Below are 22,575 nucleotides of genomic sequence, written 5' to 3'. Positions count from 1 at the left end.
CCCCCAGCTCCCCAGACTCAGCGGTCCAGCCTGAAGGGTTCTCCATCCACCGTATGGACCGTACACTGGCATCTGGGAAAGGGAGAGAAGGGGGCGTCTGCCTCATGGTGAACTCTGCGTGGTGCTCAGACGTGGCAGTCCTGTCCAACTCCTGCTCTCCACACCTGGAACATCTGCCGGTGAAGTGCCGTCCCTTCTACCTTCCGAGGGAATTCACCTCCATTATCCTGACCGCGGTCTACATCCCACTCCAGGCTGATGTCCATCTGGCACTGGAGGAGCTGCACGCCGTGGTCAACAAACACCAGACGTCTTACCCCGAGGCATTTACCACCATTGCTGGGGACTTCCATAAGGCAAACCTAAAGAAATCACTCCTGAACTTCCACCAACATGTCTCCTGCTGCACCAGAGGACCAAACACCCTCGACCATTGCAACACCACCATCAAGAATGCCTATCGCTCTATCCCTCGCCCTCACTTTGGTAAATCCGACCATACGGCGGTGCTGCTTCTCCCTGCCTACAGGCAGCAATTAAAGAGCGCACCCCCAGAGGTGAGGACAGTACAGAGCTGGTCGGGTGGGGGGTGGGGGGGTGGGCAGAGGAACAACTACAGGACTGTTTGGAGTCTGTAGACTGGGCAATGTTCAAGGACTCGGCAACGGACTTGAACGAATACGCCACAGTCGTTACAGACTTCATTAAGAAATGTGTGGAGGACTGCATTCCTACAAAAACCTTCTGAGTGTTTCCCAATCAGAAACCTTGGATGAACTTTGAGATCCGCACTCTTCTGAAGACCAGACACCGGGCATTCATGTCTGATGATACAGTGGTCTACAAGAAGTCCAGATACGACCTTGGTAAGGCCATCAAAAAGGCCAAAAGGTACTTCTGCTCCAAGCTGGAGGATGAGACAGATTTTCGGCAGCTGTGGCGGGACCTGAATGCAATCACCTTCTACAGGGTGAAACCAGGACGCAGCTCGAATGTCGGCGAAATGTCACTGACGAGCTCAATGCGTTTTACACACGCTTTGATAGGGAGAGCACCGATGTGCCTTCCCGAGCCCCCATTCGCTGTGATGGTATTTCAGTCTCAGTCACAGAGGCCGACGTCAGGAAATCATTCAGAGGGGTGAACCCTCGAAAAGCGCCTGGACCTGATGGTATACCTGGTCCTGTTCTAAAAACCTGTGCGGACCAACTGGCTGGAGTTTTTACGGTCATTTTCAACCTCTCACTTCTGAGGTCTGAGGTTTGAGGTTCCCACCTGCTTTAAAAGGGCATCAATTATACCAGTGCCCAAGAAGAGTAAGGTGACGTGCCTCAATGACTATCGACCAGTGGCACTAACGCCAGTGGTGATGAAGTGCTTTGAGAGGTTGATCATGGCGCAAATCAACTCCTACCTTGACAAAAACCTGGACCCACTGCAGTTCGCTTACCGCCACAACAGATCAACGGTGGATGCGATCTCGCTGGCCCTCCACTCCACTCTGGACCATTTGGACAACAAAAACTCATATGTCAGGCTGTTATTCATTGATTACAGCTCAGCATTTAATACAATCATCCCCTGCAAGTTGGTTACCAAACTCGCAGAACTGGGTCTCTGCGCATCCCTCTGCAATTGGATCTTCGACTTCCTCATTCACAGACCACAGTCTGTTCGTATTGGTGGAATTGATAACAATATGCACGGGAGCACCTCAAGGCTGCGTGCTCAGCCCCCTGCTGTACTTACTCTGTACTCATGACTGCGTAGCCGGTCATAGTGCGAACTCCATCATCAAGTTCGCTGACGACACCACTGTTGTGGGACATATCACTGATGGGGATGAGTCAGAGTATAGAAGAGAGATCGAGCGACTGTCCATATGTCCACAATAACCTGGCCATCAACACCAGCAAAACCAAGGAACTGATTGTGGACTTTGGAAGGAGTAGGATGGGGACCCACAGCCCCATTTATATCAACGGTCGATGATTGAAAGGGTCAAGAGCTTCAAATTCCTGGGCGTGCACATCTCTGAAGATCTTTCCTGGTCCGAGAACACTGATGCAATTATTAAGAAAGCACATCAGTGCCTTTACTTCCTGAGAAGATTACGGAGAGTCGGTTTGTCAAGGAGGACTCTCTCTAACTTCGACAGGTGCACAGCATGCTGACCGGTTGCATCGTAGCTTGGTTCGGCAACCTGAGCGCCCTGGAGAGGAAAAGACTACAAAAAGTAGTAAACACTGCCCTGTCCATCATCGGCTCTGACCTCCCTTCCATCGAGGGGATCTATCGCAGTCGCTGCCTCAAAAAGGCTGGCAATATCATCAAGGACCCACACCATCCTGACCACACACTCATCTCCCTGCTACCTTCAGGTAGAAGGTACAGGAGCCTGAAGACTGCAACAACCAGGTTCAGGAATAGCTACTTCCCCACAGCCATCAGGCTATTAAACTTGGTTCGGACAAAACTCTGAACATTAATAGCCCATTATCTGTTATTTGCACTTTATCAGTTTATTTATTCATGTGTGTATTTACGTATATAATGCTGTATGGACACACTGATCTGTTTTGTAGTCAATGCCTACGATGTTCTGTTGTGCTGAAGCAAAGCAAGAATTTCATTGTCCTGTCAGGGACACATGACAATAAACTCTCTTGACTTGACTTGAAAGTATGACTCATAACATGAGTGACACTGATCTACATCCTCCCTCTTAAAGAATTAAATGTCAGTACAAAACCATTGACTAAATACGGCATGCATAGCAGTTGATAATAAGCTGGAGGAAAGTTAAACAAAGCCCGGGTACTTCACGTGTGCGATAAAGACCATCTTCGTTTTTCCCCACCGGGGATAGAGTCGGTGGCTTCACAGGTGATGGAGATTGAACCAGCATTCCCGGTGATGAAACAGGGGACTGTGGCACAGGTGGAGGGGGCGTCGCCACTGGCAAAGCAGCCGTTCCAGAAGTGGGTTGCTGTGCTGGTGTAGGCGGATCAATGCCACTGGACACGGACGGAAGTACACTTGTACGGTCTGGATAATACGGAGGTGGGGTTGGCTCATTCACAGGCAGGATATGTTGTCAGTTACGCCTGTAGGTGCTGCCTTCACCAGATATGAGCATGGCTCAGAAGCAGTTCCAGAAATAACACCCATACGGTCATGGCCTTTGTCAGTTTGCAAACGAACCACCTGCTTGGCCAACTTGGTTAATGGTGGCAGCGGCCTACTTGTTTTGTCATACCACTGTTTTTGAATGTCACGCTTTTGTTGTAACCTGGACTGGACTTCCGATGGTGGAACCACCTGTGGGATCAATGCCTGATCTGCCACAGGCACCGTGGCACGGGTCTGCCTCGACAATAAACGCTGAGCAGGTGAACCCAAAATGGGGTCGCAGGAGATGTTGCGTAAGTTGAGTAGATCCAGGAACATGTCGGAATTAGCTCTGTTCCATGAGCTGTTTGGCACTCTTGACAGCCCGCTCAGCTAGTCCATTTGACTATGGATATTCAGGGCTGCTGGTGATGTGGCAAAAACCCCAGCGTGCAGCAAACTCCTTGAAGTGTTGGCTGGTAAATTGACTGCCGTTATCAGATAACATGATGCACGGAGCTCCGTGGTCTGCAAAATGGCGAACAAGCTTCTAAACTACCCCGCGAGAAGTGGGGCTGCTAAGAAAATCAATGTCAAATCATCCAGAATACGAATCGACATACCAGGTCAGTCGACAACCCAATGTCACTCATGTTATGAGTCATACTTTGTAGTTACGCCCACTAGTTTAACATAAAGCATCTCTGCCCTTTCTCCCTCACTTTTGAGTTATGTGCTAAGATGGTTACCTATGCTGTAACGCTAATAAAGTCTTTGTATCTTAATCACTTTGCGTGACTTAAGTTATTCCAACAGCTGAGGCTCAACATGGTGTCAGAAGTGGGATACGAACCCACGCCTCCGATTGAAGAAGTGGGGCTGCTAAGAAAATCAATGGACCACAGCCTTGTATCCTTTTACAATAATGCCATCCTGCAGCACTAGCTCATCGTGGGCGGCAAAGAAAGGCTGAACTGGCAGCGGAACGTTGTAGTGTTTGTCTGGCCAGCCGCCCTTAATGACGGAGGCGAGCGACCGTAAAGTACTGTCAGCAGCAGTGTGGGCAACCAAATCCTCCACACAGGATGAGGGAATAAAGGACACAGTCATTATGATAAAGTCATCATCTGGCGAGGACGGACCCTCACTGGTCTTCCGGGGTGCATGCGAGAGAGTGTCAGCCTGGTGCATATCCTTGCCATGTTTGTAGGTCAGAACAATGTCATATTTTTGACGTTGCAGCAGCATCCGCTGTAGGCGCCCTGGAGAGGCATGAATCGGTTTGTTAAAGATGCTGATCAGAGGTTGGTGGTCTGTTACCATATGTCCGAAGATAAAATTGTTAAATTTCTTGCAGACGAAAACAACCGCCAGCAGCTCTTTCTCAATTTGGGCATATCGTTGTTCAGTGTCAGTCATAGTGCACAAGGCATAGGCAACAGGCTTATTGCCGCTACCGTCATTTTGAAGACATGCTGCGCCCAGTCCGTGTTGTGAAGCGTCACAAGTCAGCGTGACCGGTCGTTTAGGATCGAAATAAGTGAGAGGAGGAGCACAAGACATCCTCTGCTGTTGCTCGTGCCAGGTCCCAGCAATGTCTTTGTGTGTAAGCTGGCGCAACAGAGCTGATATTTCACTGAAGTCCGGAATAAATTTGCTCAAGTAGTTAACCATGCCAAGGAATCTCTGCAGACCGAGCACGTCTGTGGGTGCTGGGAGCTCTTGATGGCACTGGTTTTCGCCGGATCAGTTTTTAGGCAGTCCTTAGTGAACACATGGCCTATGGATCTCACCTCACTTACCCTGAATTTGCATTTTTGAGGGTTTAGCTTGAGGTTAATAGTCTTGGCGCGATCCAGGACTTTTGTCAGATTATCATCGTATTCTTCGGCAGTTTGTCCAGCAACAAGGATGTCATCCACTACAATGGAGCATGGGTAACCCGCAAACAACTGCTCCATAGCTTCTTGAAATACTTCACTAGCAGAGCTTATGCCAAAAGGCATGCAAAGAAATCTGTAACGCTCGGTGTGCTGAGGGTGGTTAACTTGGAGGAGTTGTGTTCCAATGAAATCTGCCAGAAATAACTTTTTTTTTTTCATTTATTTTTGTTAGAAGTAAGTACAATACTGTGGTACCTCAGTACCTAATACTTGTTGACATATTACATTTCATATACAACTTCTTATTTTTTTATTTAATAGCAAAGCAGGAATAAGGAAGAAAAGAGTAGAAAAGAAGAGAATGAATTCTTGACATCTAGAACAGTGAATACAGTTGCCTCAGCCATCTGCGCTGCAATCTCGTCCACAGTGCACATGGGATAGTGAGGTCATTTAATGGCTGTGTTTAAGTCCTTAGGATTGATACAAATCCGTATTTCGTCCTTATTCTTCTTCGTTGCCATAACCATGGTGGAAACCCAATCCGAGAGGTCAGCGATGGGAGCATTCACACCTAGAGATACCATTCTGTTGAGTTCACTTTGAACACGGTCCCGCATAGCAGGGAGGAATCTTGTGTGCTGGACGGGCAACTGGATTACCTGAGGGTTAATGGTAATTGTGTACTTAACAGGCAACCTGCCCAGCTTGTCGTCAAACAAAGTTTTGTATTGTGACAGGATTTGTTGGCTCAAGTCACAGGTTGTAGTCAGATGACAAACAGAATGGCTGAAATAGACAAGTCCCAGGACTTGACATGCGTCGGCACCCAGCAGAGACGGCACATCCTCATAAATGGCATAGAAACTCAGGTTGTGGACATGTGAGTTAAGACAGCAGCGTAGCTTGACTTGACCGATAGGGTGCACTGGACCACCTGCAAATGGAAGAAGGGAGGGGTCTCTGTTTTTCGTAACTTTTTCAACACAGCTGGACAAATCACGTTACACCTGGCCCCTGTGTCAACTTTCAGATAAATATTCTTGCCATTAACGAGCAAAGCGACCCTGGGGTCTAGTTGTTTGTGCATTAAATCAGACAAGGAATGCACATCAAAGTCAAAACCATCGCTAGCAGCCTGCAAATCCGTGGGAGCTGGTTGAGAGCATTCCAAGAACAAGTTCGCATGGCCAAGTGAATTAACAGATTGCCTTGTTTGAAATCTGTTGCTACGCGAACGACAGCATCTGAAGAAGTGATTCAGTTTGTTACAAAATCGACATAATTTTCCATACGCAGGGCAACGGTCACGAGCAGCAGCATGCGAACCCCCACAGTTAAAACAATTGTCTATTAGTCTCATGACAGAGTTGTCAGGCACTTGAGGAGAATGGCGAGAGATTTGATAAGACATGCCGGCAACATTAATTTCATGACCAACAGAGTGCCCTAAAAATTTTGTATGGGCGTCAGCCATTTCAGCAATGCGACAGCGGTTTTCAGCAGTCTCTAGAGTAAGCTCGGCATCCCGCAGTAACTTGTCGCGTAACTTATCATAGCGGACACCATAGACCAAAAGGTCACGGACTAGGCTATCACATATATACCCTGAAATCCCATCGATTGGCAATGTGCTTCAATGCACTGACATACATCTCCACAGGTTCACCCTGTCTCTGGCTTCAGGAAAAGAACAAGTGCCTCTCCATGACCAAGTTAGTTTGTAACTCACATAACTGTCAGAATGTGCGCAGTAGTCAGGGTCTCGGATAGACTCAGTGGGAGCTATCTGGGCGCCAGCTGGGTCAAATCTAGCCGGTTCATAATGAAATCTTCTGGCACATAGAGCAGCTTCTGTGCCTGCTAGATTAAGAAGAATTGACGCTCGAACACCAGGAGCAGCAGCAGGGTGAGCCACTTCAATGTAAATTGAGAAGTCTTCTTCAAATACGCGCCACCGTTCTGTGAGGTCCTCGTCAAACACCAGAATCTCTGGTTTTCTGAGAGCAGAAGCATAGTAATATATACCGGAGAAAACAACAAACTAAAATAAAAGCAATATAATTAACCAAGGAGTGAGTCCGTTCACTCTGACACCATGTTGAGCTTCTGCTGTTGGAACAACTTAAGTCACGCACAGTGATTAAGATCCAAAGACTTTATTAGCGTTACAGCATCGGTAACTTCATCTTAGCACATAACTCAAAAGTGAGGGAGAAAGGGCAGAGAAGCTTTCTGTTAAACTATTGTGCGTAACTACAAAGTATGACTCATAACATGTGTCACTGATCTACAAGGAGTTTTGCATGTGTATTTCTCAACAATTACACTAAGTAATTTTAAAATCATGATCAGAACATGGGCAATACAGTGGCGCGGCTGCTGAAGATGCTGCCTTACAGTGCCAGATACCCTGGTTTGATCCTGCACACAGAAACTGTTTTAGAGATACATCATGGTAACAGGCCCTTCGACCCACTGAGTCCACACGAACCATTGATCACCCATTCACATTACTTCTATAGGGTGCTGTCTGTGTGGAGATTGCACGTTCTCCCTGTGACCAAGATGATTTCCTCCGGTTTCCTCCCACATCTAAAGACATGTGGGTTTGCAGATTAATTGGTCTCTGTATATTGCCCAAAAGTGTAGATGGCAAATGAGTAAATGGGATAATATAGAACTAGTGTGAATGGGTGATAGATGATCCACGTGGACTCGGTGAGCTGTAGGGCATGTTTCCATGCTGTATCTCTAAATTATTTTCTCCATGCAGTTTGCAGAATCACCACAGATATATTACGTCAAACCATGTCAATAATGTTACATCCATTTTGTTGTACTTATGAGGACCAACAGTACGATGATGGCTTATATTAAGTTAAGTTTTTTAAATGAATAAAAATGACTGATTTTGCCAAACACTGATAAAACTTTAAAACACCCTTAATGAATGGACAAATAAGGATCAAAATATCCCAGTGCTAATCTTAATTAAACCTCATAAACTGAAATAAATAAATTATCTTTCAGTAATCTCAAGAATTAGGTTAGTCTGTGTCTTCATGTACAGTAAGTGCAGGACACCGGGTAATATCGCTCAAGTCTGAGTTAAAAGAATAAACTTGAAGAGCTTGGAACAAGGCTGCTCTTTCAAAAGGAGATCAGGAATTGATGCATTCTTTGCTTCATTAAATCATGGCTCATCCATGCCATGCAATACAACATGAGGGTTTCTCAATTTATCATTTGGACCACACAGAATCATAATGTGCCATCCTCTATATCTACCAAAGGAGTCCACCTCTACCATCTTGTTGGTAACCTACATACCAGCTCAAGTCAAGGCTAAGGGGGCACTGGACAAATTATATTTGGTTGTTTAGTCTTGACAGTAAATCCTGTGCAGCCGGAAGGCTGGAAGCAGCGAGCCGTGGCCTGTGGAGGGAGCCGCCGAGCCCGTCCACTGCTCATCCCCGAGGACCGCAGAGGTGGATGGAGGGAGCCGGCAATGGCGGACACAAGAGCAAGGGACGGGAGGAGAGTGAACCAGTGTCTTTCCCTCAAAGTCGGATGTGGAAGGCGCCCTGGTGGCACAAAGGCTGAAGGTGGCTGGGCGAGGAGAGGGATGATGGTTCACTAGATGATCCAGATGAAGGTGATGGCTGGAGGCCCTGCAGCAGCCTCGGGCTCGCCTGGATCGGGCGCCGCTCCAGGAGACCGAGCGCACATACCGGACTGGACTTCGAAAATGGCGCCAAAACCTGGCGACTCTTGCATGCGGTCTCAGTGGACTATTTCTATGCTCATTGTACTATCAGGGATTGTGCTTAATCAATACTTTACTGAACTGAACTGTATATAAAAAAATAATTTCACTGTACGTCTGCACATGTGACAATAAAGAACCATTGATCCACTGATGCCTCGTCATCGTCAACAGTAACTTTAATCAAAGCAGACTTCAGGAACGCACTCCTGAAATACCGGCTGCATGAGGTTTGTTGTCTCCTGTCCCTCGCTGAGTAATAAGACTCTAGGCCTCTGCTACACTACCATCAAACTATCATGTCAGCCATTCTGATCATCTGCTGGTGCTGCTCAGGCTTATAGATGGAGATTGAAGTATAAGGCAGCAACAAGAAAAGTAAAAGAATAGTGGTCTGAAAATACTGAGGATGTACTTCAGGGTTACCTTGAGTTGGTGTACTGAAACACATTCCAAATACTTCATCCAGGCTGAATGAATATATCTCACTCATAACCGGCTTCATCAAGAAAGACCGACCACGACAAACAGCATCTATCCTAATCAGAACTCTTGGATGAACATAGACACAAGGAACTGCAGATCTTGATTTACACAAAAAAGACACAAAGTGTTGGAGTAATTCAGCGGGTTAGGCAGCATCCCTGGGGAACATGGATAGGAGATGTTTCAGGCCGGACCCTTCTTCAGACTGATTATAATAGGGTGAAGAAAGGTAGGGGGAAGAAATTAAATATAGAATTTTATATTTAAAAGCTCTTGAATATGTTGGAGTATAAAATGATCAATTGGACTATACAAGCCACTTAAATTTAGTTTGGACAGAAATGGATTTAATTTGGTGGAAATCACATTCTATGATAAAATATCTTCTTTGATTATTAATTATTTCCTTTTTCCAGCAACTGTTTATGTTCTCCCATTTTTTCCGTCTTTTATGAGAGTGCTGACCGAATCGGCATAATTCCACAAGATTAAATGCCAGAATGCTCTGGACATGAATTGCCTTTGACAGGCTAAACAAGTGTGGAGGTCACATTCAGGCCCAATGCTAAATAACTCTCTACAGGAAAGGTAATACCCAGCAATAAGAAAATGAACGCTGGCTGAACATTGGTTCCCTAGTCCTGTATGACGAGATCAATAGCCACAGTCATACAGCACAGAAACAGGCCCTTTGACCCAACTTGCCCATGCCAACCAAGATGCCCCTTCTAGGCTAGTCCTACCTACCCTCGTTTAGCCCATATCCCACTAATCCTTTCCTATCCATGTACCTGTCCAAATGCCTTTTAAATCTAAATACAAAGTGGCAAGAAATCATTCTCATGGTTCTGTTAAAAATTATCAGTGAAATAAGATCACTAACTCAGTTCAATGTAGGATAATGCCTGAACTTTCTTGGTCTGCATAATTAAATAACAGACCAATTAGCATTGTTATCCAAGGAGAAATGTGACCATTTACCCCTTGATCGCATGGCCCCGAGGGGAAAATGCAGGTTCTAGCAAATTTGACAGTATAGTTATTCAAAGAAAGAAATGCCATGTTGTGAATAATACAAAGCTTAAATGCTAGCATTGAACCTCTTTTATGCCAGGGATCAAAATCAGAACATGTCTTTGTTCGTACTTTGGGTTCTGAAAATATTATTTTGCACGAAAGTCTTTGCTGACGAAATTCCTTAGGCCAGATGTTGTGATTGGAGCTATGTTAACACCAGTGTTGTTCCATTTAAGCTAAAACTTTCTGCAGGTGCTAAATTACCTTTAATAAAAATACCTTGGTAAATGTTTTGAGAAACAAGAGTATGTGCCCCAGTCTCTATCAATGGTGCTGTAGTGGAGATGACCGAGAGCTTCTTTCTCCTGGGTGTAAATAACACCAACAATTTGTAGGTATGTTACAATACTTACCTTCAGCGGCGCTGCAATTCTGCCACTGGCCGTGTGCCCGATTTTGGCGCGTTTGGGGGGGGGGGGGGTGGCGGGGTTAAAACGCGGTTTTCTCCGACCTGGTCCTGGATTATATATTGTTGGAGTGCAAGCATTTGCAAAAGAATCGTTCCGAAGGCCGTTCTGTGTGTTTTTAAAAAAAATTTGCCCGACAAGTTAATCACTGGAGTGATTTTAAAATCAGCTTCTGAAGCCGTCAACGCCGACAACAGGGCCGGATTTTACGTAGGGGACAGGTAAAAGAAAGTAGTTTATTTTTATGTATAAAAGTGTTTCTTAAGATGCTTTTAATTCACATTTTAAGTTGCGAAACGGTGATTTTTTCCCCCGAACGAACCGGCAGTGTTTTTGCTGCCGATATGGGGGACTAAAATCACCGCAACCGTAACGTTCCAAATGGTCATGTTCCAGAAAAGCCCACTCGCAAGCTGATTTAAATGGCCATTAATTTACAGGTATTAAACATTAAATTCCTTCCATATGGCCTATAAACCCATGACAATGAGATTTTAAAATTGTTATATTGTGAATTCTTGTGTGAATGTTATTTGGACACTTAGGCTATTTAAAATTGTTAATCTATTCTTAAGAAATGGATAGATGTTTAGATCTAGTAATTGAATTTTGAAATTAGCTACAATTAGGTAACTAACTAATTATATGCTTTAATTTCAAGTCATCTAAGTAAGATTGTTTCATATTTGTTTCAGAATGCTTCAATCCATAATAACTGAAAATTTCTTTCAGTTCTCTTAATTTTTAAGAAAGTTATGGGCTTTTGACTATCCTCGATCACAGCTTTTATGTTAAGTCAATGAAAAAGCAATAGGGAACAAGATGCTAATTTCCGAGTATGAAAATGGCCATAACTTTTTTAATACTGAAGATATGAAAGTGAATTAGGTGTCAAATTAAACTTCTTTTTATGCTTTATCTGATGGGATAAATTACAGACTTGATTTTTAAAATCTCAAAATGTTGTAACATTGCTACAATTTGACCTGGTCCAACCAGTCGACGATATGGCCAAGAAAGCACATAAACACCTCCGCTACCTCTGAATTTTTAATATATTCAATATATCCTCAACGTATAACATGTAAAGCAAAGCTTTTCATTATATGTCAGTATTCGCCGACAATAATAAACCTGTTGCTGTGCGATTGCTGCTCAGCACGGATTCGGTGGACTGAAGGGTCTGTTTCCTCACTATCTCAGAAGTCTAAACTCTGAAGTGAATAAGTGATAATTAAAAATTCAGCAGAGCATTCTCACCTTGGTTTTTCCAAGCACCCACTTGTCCAGCCTTGCTTTCTGTAGGATAGCAGTGCAGCTTGCACTGTCAGCAGGAGGTGTTTGATGTGCCCTAAAGGCAAGGCAGTAATATCTGACATAGAAGAACAAAGCACAGGTGAACATTTCACAGGCTACATATTAATAATCACACATCAGCAGTATTACGATGAAGATGATTCCACAAGTAGTCAAAACACACTTAAAGCTCTTGTAATGAAGTTACCCTAAGGGCAAAACAACAACAATTTCCTCAAGGGAAACAAGTAACAATTTTCGTTTTTCAGCAAACTTGTATGCAATTTAACAGGTCACAGCACATACATCATAAAAAAGGACACAGAGTGCTGGATTAACTCAGCAGGTCAGGCAGCATATCTAGAGAAAGAGGGATAGGTGATGTTTTGGGATGGGACCCTGCCTTGTTGAAGGTACATAATGACTTACTGCTCACTGTTGACTCCGGCGACTGTGCAATCCTGCTCGTTCTCGACCTCAGCACAGCATTTGATACTGTCGACCACACCATCCTAATTGACCGTCTCCGGTACGGGGTTGGTATTGATGACACTGCCCTGAGCTGGTTCATCTCCTACCTCAAAGCTAGGAGTTTCTCTACTAACATAGGCAACTCTTTCTCCTCCCCAGCTAGCCTCTGCTGCAGGGTTCCACAAGGTTCCATCCTTGGCCCCATTCTCTTCTCCCTGTATATGCTCCCCTTAGGCCGTCATTCAAAGGCACGGCATTTCCTTCCATTGCTATCCAGACGATACACAACTCTATCTCCCCCTGAAGCCCAAAAAACAATCAAATCTACTTAACCATATCCACTGCCTCGAGGATATAAAGTGTTGGATGGCCCAGAACTTCCTCCAACTAAACGAGAATAAGTCTAAGGTCATCCTTCTCGGTCCCTCGTACTCAATCAAAATGATAGCAGGCAGCCTTGGAAGCCTTACCCCACTACTCAAACCTCACGTCAAAAACCTTGGCGTGATATTTGACTCAGCATTGAAATTTGACAAACAAGTCAATGCCGTGGTAAAAGCTAGCTTCTTCCAGCTTCGGACGATAGCTAAAGTAAAACAATTCCTCCAGTTTGATGACCTCGAAAAGATCATCCACACATTTATCTCCTCCCGCCTCGATTACTGCAACTCCCTTTACACTGGCATCAGCCAATCTTCCCAGTCCCGCCTGCAACTGGTCCAAAACGCCGCAGCGAGACTCCTGACGGGCACCCGAAAAAGGGACCACATCACCCCGATCCTGGCCTCTCTCCACTGTCTCCCTGTGCGGTTCTGAATAAATTTCAAGATCCTTCTTTATGTCTACAAAGCCCTTAACGGACTTGCCCCCACCTACATCAAAAGTCTGCTTACCCACCACACCACCTCCAAGTCCCTCAGATCGGCCGACTTGGGGTTACTAAACATCCCGCGGTCCAGGTATAAGCTCAGGGGCGACCGCGCCTTTGCTGTTGCAGCTCCTAGACTGTGGAACAGCATCCCTCTTCCCATCATAACTGCCCCCTCCATCGACTCCTTTAAGTCGAGACTTAAAATTAATCTTTACTCTCAAACCTTTCTTGACGTCCTCTGAGGGAGGGCTATATGTATGTATTTATGTATGTACTTAATCTATGAACCAATGTTGTATAACGTTAGTACCTCCACCAATGTAAAGCACTTTGGTCAACGAGAGTTGTTTTTTAAATGTGCTATAGAAATAAAAGTGACTTGACTTGACGACTTCACACTGTCTGAAGAAGGGTTTCGACCCGAAACGTCACGTATACATGTTCTCCAGTGATGCTGCCTGACCTGCTGTGTTACTCCAGCACTTTGTGTTATAACCAGCATCTACAACTCTTTGTTACTATATACATTATAAATTGTAAATATGTGTAATTTTCTTGAGTTGTTTTGAATGAAATGATTAATTTGGGAAAGCAAGGATTATTATCATCATGTCTCTACATCTGAAGTGAAAGAATATTAAATGTTTAATACCAGCATTGCAAAACAAAATTTACAGTGCCCTCCATAGTGTTTGGGACAAAGACCCATCATTTATTTATTTGTCTCTGTACTCCAGAATGTGAGATTTGTAATAGAAAAAAATCACATGTGGTTAAAGTGCATATTGTCAGGACTTTAGAGATACAGCGCGCAAATAGGCCCTTTGGCGAACCCAGTCTGCATCGACCAGCAATCAGCCCGAACACTAGCACTATCCTACACGTTAGGAACAATTTACAGATGCCAATTAACTAGCGATGTTATAATACTTACCTTCAGCGGCGCTGCAGTTCTGCCACTGGCCGTGTGCGCGACTTTGGCGCCTTTGGGGGGGGGGCCAAGATTAAAATGCTGTTTTGTACTGCCGGACTGAGGCGGACTTCCTCGGGCTGCTAGCTGTAGGTATGTTGCAAAGCCTACCTGAAGCGTCGCTGAATATCTGCCGCTGAGGTTGTGCGCGATTTTGGCGCCGTTTAGAGGGGGCGGGTTTAAAACGCGATTTTCTCTAAGCTGTTCCAATCGAAAATGTTCAGCCTAGTTAATTATTAACGAAAAATCGCTGATAGACCCCGTCGCAAAAGCTATTATTAGGTTTAAAGGCCTTGAATAATAGTTATAGTAGTTTAAAAATCAATCTTTAAACCCGCGACCGTCAGCAACCGCAGGGTCTCATAAAGAAAATAGCAGAAGGTAGGTTGTATATTTTTACATTCAAAAGGGCTTCTAAAGATCCTTTTATACAAAATTTAATATTGCGAGTAGCTCAATTTGGGCCCATTATATCGCGCAGTATTTTTCTCGGCATTTGGGGCACAAATCTACCGCATGTGAACGTTCTAAACCAGCGCGTTCCACAGGGACCCACTGGAAAGCTGATTTAAATGGGCATTTATTTACAGCAATTGAACACTGAATTCCTTCCATTTGGCCTATAAATTAATGTAAATGAGATTTTAAAATCATGTTTTATTGTGAATTATTTGTGAATATTATTTGGACATTTAGGCTATTTAAAAATGTTAATCATTTATTAAGAAATGGATAGATGTTTAGATCTAGTAATTGAAGTCTGAAATTAGCTACAATTAGGTAACTAACTAATTATATGCTTTAATTTCAGGTCATCCAAGTAAGATTATTTTATATTTGTTTCAGAATGCTTCAATCTATGATAACTGAAAATTTCATTCAGTTCTCTTAATTTTTAAGAAAGTTATGGGCTTTTGACTGTTCACGATCACAACTTTTTTGTTATGTCCATAGAAAATCAATAGGGAACAAGATGCTCATTTCCGAGTATGTAAATGGCCATAACGTTTTAAATACTTGAGATATGAAAGTGAATTAGATGTCAAATTAAACTTATTTTTATGCTTTATCTGATGGGATAAATTACAGACTTGATTTTTTAAATCTCAAAATTTTGTAACATTGCTACTAGCTGCTGATGAAAAATCGATCGGACTTCTGTTCGTGCTTTAGTTTTTTTTTTAATTCGCTGGACAATTTAATATTTGGATTAAAATAAAATGCGACTTCGAACGCCCTCAACGCCTACAACGTGACGGATCGCAAGAACGGGACAAAACATAGGGTAAGTCATCTATTTTACATATAATCTTGCTTCTTGGGATGGCTTTAATCTAATTTTACATTGCAAAAATTTTATTTGGGCCCCATATGAACTGACAGTGTTTTTCCTGCCGATATGGAGTTCAAATTCACCGCAAATGCAACGTTCCAATCGATCGCGTTCCAGAAGCAAGACGATTAAAATACCCATTTTTTTTAGACAATCATGTCAAATGCCGTCCAAATTGTCTATATTTTGTGTTATTCTCTCTCCATGATCATTATTTTTAAACTAAATATTCACAACAGTTTGAGCCACATGTATTGTGCAAAAACCAATAATTTGGATTATATTTTGAGAGGATGTTTCTAGATTAATTTATGGGAATTAAACATTAAATTCCTTCCATCTGGCATATAAATTCATGACAGTGAGATTTAAATATCATGCTATATTGTGAATTCCTGTGTGAATGGGATTAGTTTGTTATTTGGATACTTAGGCTATTTAAAAAAATTATCCTTTTCTGAAGACATTCTTAATGGGAAAGTAGTGGGCAGAAAGGCATGTCATGCGTGGTTTGAAGAGCAACAACTTGTAGTTTACAATGCCAACATTGAAAAGTTGAGGAAAAACAAGGTGTACAGAGTTGCTTATTGGTTACAATCTGAGGAGTATGATGATGCTACTGATTATGATATGCCAATGTACCAGCTAGCAACTGATCTTCTCCATAAAGACTTGGTCTATTGCTAGAAATTGTAATTTATTTATCTATCTGTTACAGACTTACAACATATTATACAATAATATTTGATCTTGATCTTAATAATTCTGATCTTGAGAATATCACATTTTTGAATTTTCAAGGCAGTCTGTGTTTATTACTATTTCCGTCACAATGGTCAATTTTGTAATTAGCTACAAGTAGGTAATTAACTAATTATGTTTTAATTTCAGGTCTTCCAAGTAAGATGTTTTATATTTGTTTCAGAATGCTTCAATCCACAATAACTTAAAATTTCATTCAGTTCTCTTAATTTTTAAGAAAGTTATGGGCTTTTGACTGTCCTCGATCACAGCTTTTGTGTTAAGTCAATGGAAAAGCAATAGGGAACAAGATGCTAATTTCCGAGTATGAAAGTGGCCATAACCTTTTTAATACTGAAGATATGAAAGTGAATTAGGTGTCAAATTAAACTTCTTTTTATGCTTTATCTGATGGGATAAATTGCAGACTTGACTTTTAAAATCTCAAAATTTTGTAACATTGCTAAATTAACCTACAAACCTGCACGGCTTTGGAATGTGGGAGCAAACTGGAGCACCCGGTAAAAACCCATGTGGTCACAGGGAGAATATATAAACACCATACAGACAGCACCCATAGTCAGGATCAAACATGGGGTCTCTGGTGCTGTAAAGGGCCTGTCCCACTTGGATGACCTAGTCCACGAGTTTAGAAGACCCTATACGAGTTGAATAAAATGTCAAGTTCGTGTTGACTCGCCAAAGTAAAAGACCCCCTACGACTATATCTACGACCTCCTACGACTATGTCTACGACCTCCTATGACCCCCCTTGACCTCAGTCTTCCACACCTAAGACCAACTACGACGAGCTACGAATGGAAAATGATCACGTGATAAAATAATATCATGTTTACATTTTTTTCTCGGGCCAGTTACCGACCTACGACTACCCACGACTATCTACAACTACCTACAACTACCATCATGACCTACTAGGACCTACCTACGAATAGAAAATATCAATTTTTTCAAATCTGACCTTTTTTTTACTCGTGGACATTTTTTATCAGACTGGAAAAAGCGCATTCAGTTCTCCGCTTCAACCACTCAACAAGGGATAGGTTGTCTGCTTACGGTCACTCAGAGGCTACGACCACCTCGGAGTCATGCTGGGGTCAACCGCAGAGCCACGCTCATACCTGGTCAGGGTTGACAACGGCATCTATCAATACACCCGCCAACACCTCCTCCCGGTTAATGAACCGGCACCTCCATGTCCTTACCCTGACCAGCCTTCCGGTCTTCCCTCACGCTCCGTGAATGCCACTCCAGCGATTCCTCTACCGGTGCCAGCGCCATCCCTGCCATCCCCGGTGCCCCCATCTCCACCGGTGTCTTCTCCTCTGCGTTCACCCGGTAAGGGACTAGCTCCCTCAGGGAAGGATGAGGCGCACGAGGGGTACTACCGTACACGTGCAGGTCGTGTCTGCAAACCAAACCCACTGATTGGAAAGTTCACTGGCTATTTTTGAACTGTGCATGACCCGTTTTGTTTTATGTGCTCACATATGCACAAGCATGTACAAGTAAAATAAAAAATGCACACACCTTATACTGGTGTTTTACAATATGCTCCACTAACCACTCTATATATGCTTTACTTCTTTAACAGGAAGGATGTAGATTAACCCTTGTTAATCCATGCCATTTTTAATCTCCACTATATATATATATATATATATATATATATATATATATATGCATGACACCCATTGCATGGTATTACGGTACTACACGGTTCTACATTAACAAGGTCAGTCATTTATATCCAGCTCTCACAAGCCACGCCGAGCTAGATATGAATGGCTGGCAGTTTAAATGTTCCGGATTACTTATGGAATAAATATTGATCTTTCACCATGTATGTTGTCATGGATCATTCACAAACAGCAGCTACACCCACTGTTCCAATGGAACTTTCCTTGAATCCAGGGAATATTCAATAAATAAAACCAATGTATCAACGATCCCAATAGCTCCCCCCCCCCCCCCCAACAATGTAATCCTTCAGGACCCCGTTGGCCTCCACTTCCACTTCTCTCAGCACTAGTAATTGTCCTGAACTCTCTCATCATTCCCAGCTATTTCTGCAACACTACTGGAATCCTATAAAATCGAGTCATGGAGGAAGCCGCTGACAGCGACAGGCATGATGATTGAGCAGTAGGGGAGGGACCGGGGTATTGCCTCCTATGCCTTCAAGGTCGATGCAGGAGGCAATAACCCCCCCCGACAGAGCTGGATGGGCAAGGAGAGGTACATTAGGTCACAGGCCTGCAGCAGCTGGGGCTTACCTGGGCTTAACTGGATCGGGGCACTCCAATACGTTCAACATGTGAAGTGGACTTTGGACTGTTTCTTTTCCTTTGTACACGGCGCCAAAATATGGCGACTGTGCATTTGTGAGTTGTGCAAAATAATTTCACAGTGCTGTGCATATGTGACAATAGTTATTGAACCACTGAATCCGCTAAACTGAAGACCCATACTAAATATCTGTTTAATTCACGTCATCTCTTTGTTTTCCCCTTCTGAGGTTTCTTTTGAAAGGATCTACATCCAGTTTGTTAACAGCTCTTTTTTTAAATATCTGTAGGAAATCTTACTCTTTTGTTTATTTCTGCTTAACTTTATCTCTTAAACTCATGTCTCCCTTCTTACTAATCTTTTATTTGCTATTTAGATATTGCATCATCCCATTTTTAAATCAGCGGTTCATAAGCCATATTGGCTATCAAATTGCCCACAGAGCAATGGGATATTTTGGGTAGAGGTAAAGGGAATGAGGAGAGAATAAAAGATTAGTATAGAATTAGTACTAGATAGATAATGTAAACTTTGTTGTGCGGTATGGCTATGACTCTCTGATTTCAGGTTCGTGTAATTCGATTAAAACAACTGCTGAATTAAAGGAAATAATGTAATCTTTGACAAAGTTAAAAATGAGAATGCTGGTATTTCAGAAGGGAAAACATTTGAATAACTACTAATAACTACTAATCGAAATAACTGATGGTACAGCAGCTATCGGATGGGCAGAAAGACACGTCGAAGCACAGGTGACTCAGATACGACCCAAAGGCGGGCAAATGGGACTAACTTAGATGGGACATCTTGGTCGACATGGACAAGTTGGGCCGCAGGGTCTTTTTCTGTGCTGGATAACTCTATGTGTAGGAAGGAACTGCAGATTCTGCAGATTCTGGTTGACACTGAAGAGATGCTGCCAGTTCTGCTGAGTTACTCCAGCATCTTGTGTCTATCTTCTGGACGACTCTATGACTGCACTCAGAGAAAAGGAATCCTGTGAGCAGTGATTGTAGGGCTGGATTAAACTATGACATTTGGAAAATTGCTAGGATCCCTTTTTGAAAATGTTAAATTGGGCATGTTAGGTATCGAAGACCCCAATTACTTGGTAAATTAGCAAAGACAAGTTTAATAATTGGGCAGGTTCTGATGCTCACAAAGTTACAACAAGCAGTATTGATATTGGTTTGTCATTGTCTCGTGTTCCGTGAAACAATGAAAAACTTTGTTTGCAAGCTATCCTATCTATCATGCTGTGTATGAGTGCAACCAAGCCATACAACAGGTAGTGCAAAGGGAACAATATACAGAGTATAGTATCACAGCCTGATAGCACTAGTTACTGAAAAAGTGCAAATAATAGCAAAAGTGCAAGGTCCACAATGAGATAGGGTGGGAGATTGGGATTAAGGGAAGCCCATTCAGTAGTTTTATAACAACGGGGGGGAGAATCTGTTCCCCAGTCTGGTGGTACATGCTTTCAACCTTTTGTTTCTGCCCATCAGGATAGAGAAGTGGGAATAACCAAAGATGAACTGGTCCTTGATTATGATTTCCCTCTGTGATTTAGGATGATTTTCTGGCAGCACAGTGGTGCAGCTGCTGCCTCACAGTGAGTTCAATTCTGACCTCCGGTGCTGTCTGTGGTGAGTTTGCACGTTTTCCCTGTGACTGTATGGTTTTCCTCTGGGTGCTCCACTTTCCTTCCACAACCCAAAGACGTGCGGGATTTGTAGGTTAATTGGCCTCTGTAAATTGCTGTGGGTTTTTAGGAAGTGGATGAAAAACTGGGATAACATAGTGGGCACTGGTAATCAATGGTCGGCATGGACTTGGTGGGCCGGAGGGCCTGCTTTCCTGCTGTATCTCTAAACTAAACTAAAAAAAATAAACAAATAGCATACAAATCAAATAAAAATTAGTATAAAACACCAACCTTGTTTTGAGAATCAGAGCACAGTGTCTGGCATTATGCAACGTCAACTGAACACAGCATATTTCCACCAACCCTGGTTGTGTGGCAAATAAATTATATCTATCTATCTATCTATTCATCAAAGCCCACATAAAAGCAAATAAATACAATATTAGCTCATGCAGGAATTTCCCTTTCACTAACGTTTGCAAAACGTTGCTTGTGAAGTTATCTGCACCTGCTTCTGCAAACATGAAACAAGCTTTAATAATTTGGCAGAGGGGGAAAATTAAGTTCTAGCCTGCACTGTGGCAATGCAGTAGCAGCACCTGTAAATATACAGCATGCTGCCAAACTTACTGGTTGATTGGACCACTACCAAGTTTAACTATAGACATCAGCAGTAAGTAACACGAATGCTGATGCTCACATTTATCTTTCAGTCACCAGCAAAAACATTAAAATCAAAATCCAGCCAGACTAGCAACTTTTATAATGAATGAATTAAAAAAACAAAATGTTATTAATTGTTTTAATAATGCTGAATGCATAGAATTTATATCTATATTACTAAAAGTCTGATCTTGACCACTTCGAGTGTATATTGATTTTAGAAAAAACGCTGCCACTTACGGCTGTGATTTTTACTCAGTCCCCATCCGCTACGCAGGACAAGAGGATTTTTCCCATTGATTAAAAATAAAAGAGTTATTAGTGTTTAAAAAATGTTGAGATTCGCCCTCCTGAAGGTCACGCCCCTTCCAGAGGGACTATAAAACCCGGAAGTGTTGAGTGCCTCAGTCAGCCTCTGCAAGATGGGGGAGTGAGAGGGTCATGTATCTCAGTCTGAGCTGTGAATAACACTGAACACATGTCTACTAAACTGTGAGTGGTTTTACTGACTGTCAGTGCCCTTAATGTGGTTTGAAAATATAGTTTGGAAATGCTAAAGCTGTGTCGCCTTTGGTTTGGAAATGCTAAAGCTGTGTTGCCTTTGGTTTGGAAATGCTAAAGCTGTGTTGCCTTTGGTTTGGAAATGCTAAAGTTATGTTGCCTTTTTTTTGGAAATGCTAAATCTGTGTTGCCTAATTAAAGTTGCCTTGCCAAATTAAAGTTGCCGCCTTCTATGTAATTAAAGTCTAATATTCACCACTTCCTGATTTTAGAAAAAGCGCTACCACGTACAGCTATGATTTTTGGCCATCTTACTCAGAGTCCCCCTCTGCTCATCAGGTGCCGAGGATTTTTCCCATCAATTAAAAATAAAAGAGTTATTAGTGTTTAAAAAATGTTGCGATTCTCTCTACTGTCAAACACGCTATGAAGACCATGCCCCTTCTGGTGGGAGGGGGGAGGGACTATAATACCCAGTAGTGTGGGTGTGGCTCAGTCTCTGCAAGATGGAGGAGGGAGAGGTCTTTAGTGGCCTTGCACTCTGCTTGAAATAGTATGAAACTGCAACTGAATTTGGTGGTCTTGCACCCTGCTTGAAGTGGTAAGAAACAGCACTTGAATTTGGTGGCCTTGCACCCTGCTTGAAATGAAATTTCAAGGAATAGCCATGATCAACTGCCAGCCCACCAGCCATGAGTGAGTGAGCTGCCAGCACAACAGGCTTGAGTGACTGAGCCGCCAGCCCAAGATTCCATCCGGCCCACAATGTCCATACTATCCCTCTGGAAACCAGCCCATAACACCCATACTAGCATACACACAGAAGTATTAAATCAAAATGGCGATCTGAAATGGCGCACGCACGGATTCCAGGCCCGGCAACCCTTCACCAACTGCGCACGCGCAGATACCGGGCCCGGCAACTCTCCCCCAACTGCGGAGGCGGGGCTGACAGGCCCGGCAAGTGGGAGCGCACTGCGCAGGCGTGACTGCCACGTTGAAACTTGTCCCATTCACAGTATAAAGTTAATTAAATTT

General features: G+C 43.1%; 1 protein-coding gene across 1 annotated transcript in view; it reads right to left on the bottom strand.

Moving 5' to 3' along the window:
* The window catches only part of myo3b (myosin IIIB), a 398,335-nt gene that overhangs the window by 118,498 nt on the left and 257,262 nt on the right, over nucleotides 1-22,575 (bottom strand). Inside the window, exon 27 of the mRNA XM_033024000.1 lies at nucleotides 11,994-12,105. Within this exon, the coding sequence (XP_032879891.1) occupies nucleotides 11,994-12,105 (112 nt within the window). The remainder of the gene's footprint in view (nucleotides 1-11,993; nucleotides 12,106-22,575) is intronic.

Source organism: Amblyraja radiata, chromosome 7, assembly GCF_010909765.2.
Source record: "Amblyraja radiata isolate CabotCenter1 chromosome 7, sAmbRad1.1.pri, whole genome shotgun sequence".
NCBI lineage: Eukaryota > Metazoa > Chordata > Chondrichthyes > Rajiformes > Rajidae > Amblyraja > Amblyraja radiata.
This window is presented reverse-complemented; position numbering and strand designations above follow the sequence as displayed.